The sequence below is a fragment of the Wasmannia auropunctata genome, unplaced genomic scaffold, assembly GCF_000956235.1.
Source record: "Wasmannia auropunctata unplaced genomic scaffold, wasmannia.A_1.0 LD335306.1, whole genome shotgun sequence".
Classification (NCBI taxonomy): Eukaryota; Metazoa; Arthropoda; class Insecta; order Hymenoptera; family Formicidae; genus Wasmannia; species Wasmannia auropunctata.
This window is the reverse complement of record NW_012027584.1, coordinates 7575-10480: the sequence shown is the minus strand read 5'-3', so window position 1 is coordinate 10480 and position 2906 is coordinate 7575. Positions and strand designations below refer to the sequence as shown.

At 29.6% G+C, this 2906-nt stretch overlaps 1 protein-coding gene across 1 annotated transcript; it reads left to right on the top strand.

The window, feature by feature from the left end:
* Positions 1–454: 454 nt before the first annotated feature.
* Positions 455–2567, top strand: LOC105457281 (mitochondrial import receptor subunit TOM70-like; the record flags this gene model as incomplete). The annotated part of the gene is made up of 6 exons (XM_011701875.1): positions 455–679; positions 800–1007; positions 1126–1261; positions 1325–1681; positions 1713–2034; positions 2154–2567. Coding segments are annotated over 6 exons (1581 nt in total), but the record flags the coding sequence as incomplete, so codon positions are not given.
* Between the last annotated feature and the right edge of the window lie 339 nt (positions 2568–2906).

Below are 2906 nucleotides of genomic sequence, written 5' to 3'. Positions count from 1 at the left end.
GAAACAATGTAAAAATTATCCTTTTAATTTTTTGTTTCCTTATTATTATCATTTTTTTGTATTAAAGAATAATTTTACAAAAGAAAGAAACATATATGGATATATTTTTGCATATAATTATATATAATTATATATTTTTACATACGTTTATATATATATTTATATGTATATGTTCTTATATGAAAAAATTTTTTCCGGGATGCCAAAATATGATATGCTAGTTTCACACACGTAATAAATATATTGTCTATAAGAGCACTACTGCTGAACTTTGTGATAATGAAATTGTAAAATATGTGTAGTTTACACAATAAATAGATTTTCCTGATCGACCGAGACTTTTACAATACATATTATATATATAACTTCAATGAAATGTTTAATAACTCATAATGAATGCCTTTGGTGGTCCCATTATATACATTTATAAATTGTCATGAACTGCAGAAGATAGATTTTTGTGAATGGCCAAACAAAGCAAACTTTAATTCTGTTCCAGACTCCTTTAGGAAATGCGCGGAAGTATAAGAACCTCGGAAATGAATATTTTAAAAAGGAAAAATATGATGAAGCTATCATTCAATATAATAAAGCAATTGACATTTGTCCGAAAATAAAGGCGAACGCGAATGACCTCGCGATTTATTATCAAAATAGAGCGGCTGCGAATGAACAATTGGTAATAAAATTGATGATACTAACAATAAACGTAACATAAAAATTTGATTTTACAATTAATTGTTGAAGTGTCTATGTGATATAAGAGTCACTGTTCACACAATTATAATTGCAATTATAGAAAAAATATAATGACGTAAAGGCAGATTGTACAAAAGCCTTAGAATTAAATCCAAAGTATATGAAAGCTTTGCTACGTCGGGCACGTGCTTTAGAGCAATTAGGAGACTTGGAAGCTGCTTTGGACGATTTGACTACCGCGCGCATTGACGAACACTTTTCTAATCAAACTATCAATGCAATGGCAGACGAGATCTCGGAAAAGCTTGGTGAGTTACATATCAGAAGCATTTGATATCAAATAAAATGCTGTTTACTTCAAACTTGAACAAAAATTGAGAAATAGGAACAGAGAAATTTAGTAACTTAAAGTAAAATTATTTTCAGTAAATCAATATGTCCAGGAAAATTTGGAAAACAAAAAGTTTATAATGCCAAGTAAGGAGTTAATCAAAATGTTAATGTTATCTTTCCCTAAAGATCCAGTATTTTCTAAACTTCAACATCCAGAAAATATTCCAGAGTAAGTAGAAAAATGTTTCTGATACTTGTAACGTTTACTTTTTAATGTAATATTTGTTTTCAGATTTTTCAAGAAACCATTACAAGCGTTAAAAGACAAGAAGTACGATGATGTAATACCGCTTTGCACGGAAATTATTCAAAGACCCGAATTTGATACATTACCTTCATCTAAACTAGAGGTGCTATTGTTACGAGCTACATTTTACATATTTTTGAAGAAACACGATTCTGCAATCCAAGATTTGGAAAGAATATTGAATAGCGGAAATGTATCCGATGGCGTAAAGATAAACGCCCTAATAAAGAGAGGAACGTTATATGCACATCAGAAGAATGATCTAGAAACGGCTTTCAAAGACTTTGAATTAGCTATTAATATAGATCCAAGTTATAGTGAGATCTATATTTCAGAGGACTGGTATTGTATGCATATTAACATTAAATACATATTTTTCACTTATTGCACGTGTCAAAAATAACATAAAATATGATAAAAATACTATTTTATCATTTCAGATATATTGGAACATTGGCAGATTTGATAAATCTACGCACGATTTTGACACGGCTATTTTATACAATCCAAACTTTTGCACAGCATATTTGGGAAAATATTCTAATTGGTATTATTTTATAAAAAATGTATGTGGTTTCTTCAACACAGATTGTACTGTTAAACTAGCCGACGAAACTGCGAAACATATTAAGAGATGTTTCCAATTCTGTCCAAATATTTCAGAACGATCATTGTGTTATAGATTTTATACCGAGGTACGTTTACTTATAATTTCTTAAGAAAAATAATTGGAATTAAAAAGAAATAAGTAATGGATTATTATCATTGTGCTGTAAACATTTTGATTTATTAATAAAATTTTCAATTATTGCAGCTGTTGTTCGAAAGTCGGCAGTATAAGTTGGCTGATACTTTTGTTGTTAAAGCAATAAAAGAAGATCCAGAAAACGCCTGTATGCATGTGCGCAGAGCCATACTGCAATTACGGTGGAAGGATGATGTAGATAAAGCTGCGGAATATCTAACCAAAGCGTTAGAATTGGATGAGAGATGCGACGGCGCACATGAAGTATTAGGAAATATCGCAAAACGAAAGTATGTTTCCATTGAATTTTTTCTAATTATACATTTATCTCTAAATTTACGTGGGTTTTTTAATGCGATATTTATCAGTTTCATTTTATTGTATTTTTATGTAAATATATAAGATAAATATTTTTATATCATATACAGGCTTTTCTCTTACTCTTTTTATTGACAGATTTCAGTTACAACTATAATTACGCTTCACCGTCACTCTTAATCGGATTTAATAAAATTTGCAATTATTAAATAAACTAGTCAATCAAAGCTATTCCTTTGCAGAATAAAATAACTGTGATTAGTCAGTTTTATAACTATAGATGTTATTAAACCCGATTACGAGTAACTTGTAGTCATTTACATGACCGCGCGTGAAAAGAATCACGTGAAATATTTCGCGTAAATTGAGAAACGAGTGTGGTGGCATTTTCAAAATAAACCAGTTGCAATCATATATAGGTGATTTATATAAGGAATCTAAAGATATTTTAATGAAAATATTCGGAATTCATTTCTTTTTTCAGATCGGAAGAGCACACGTCTG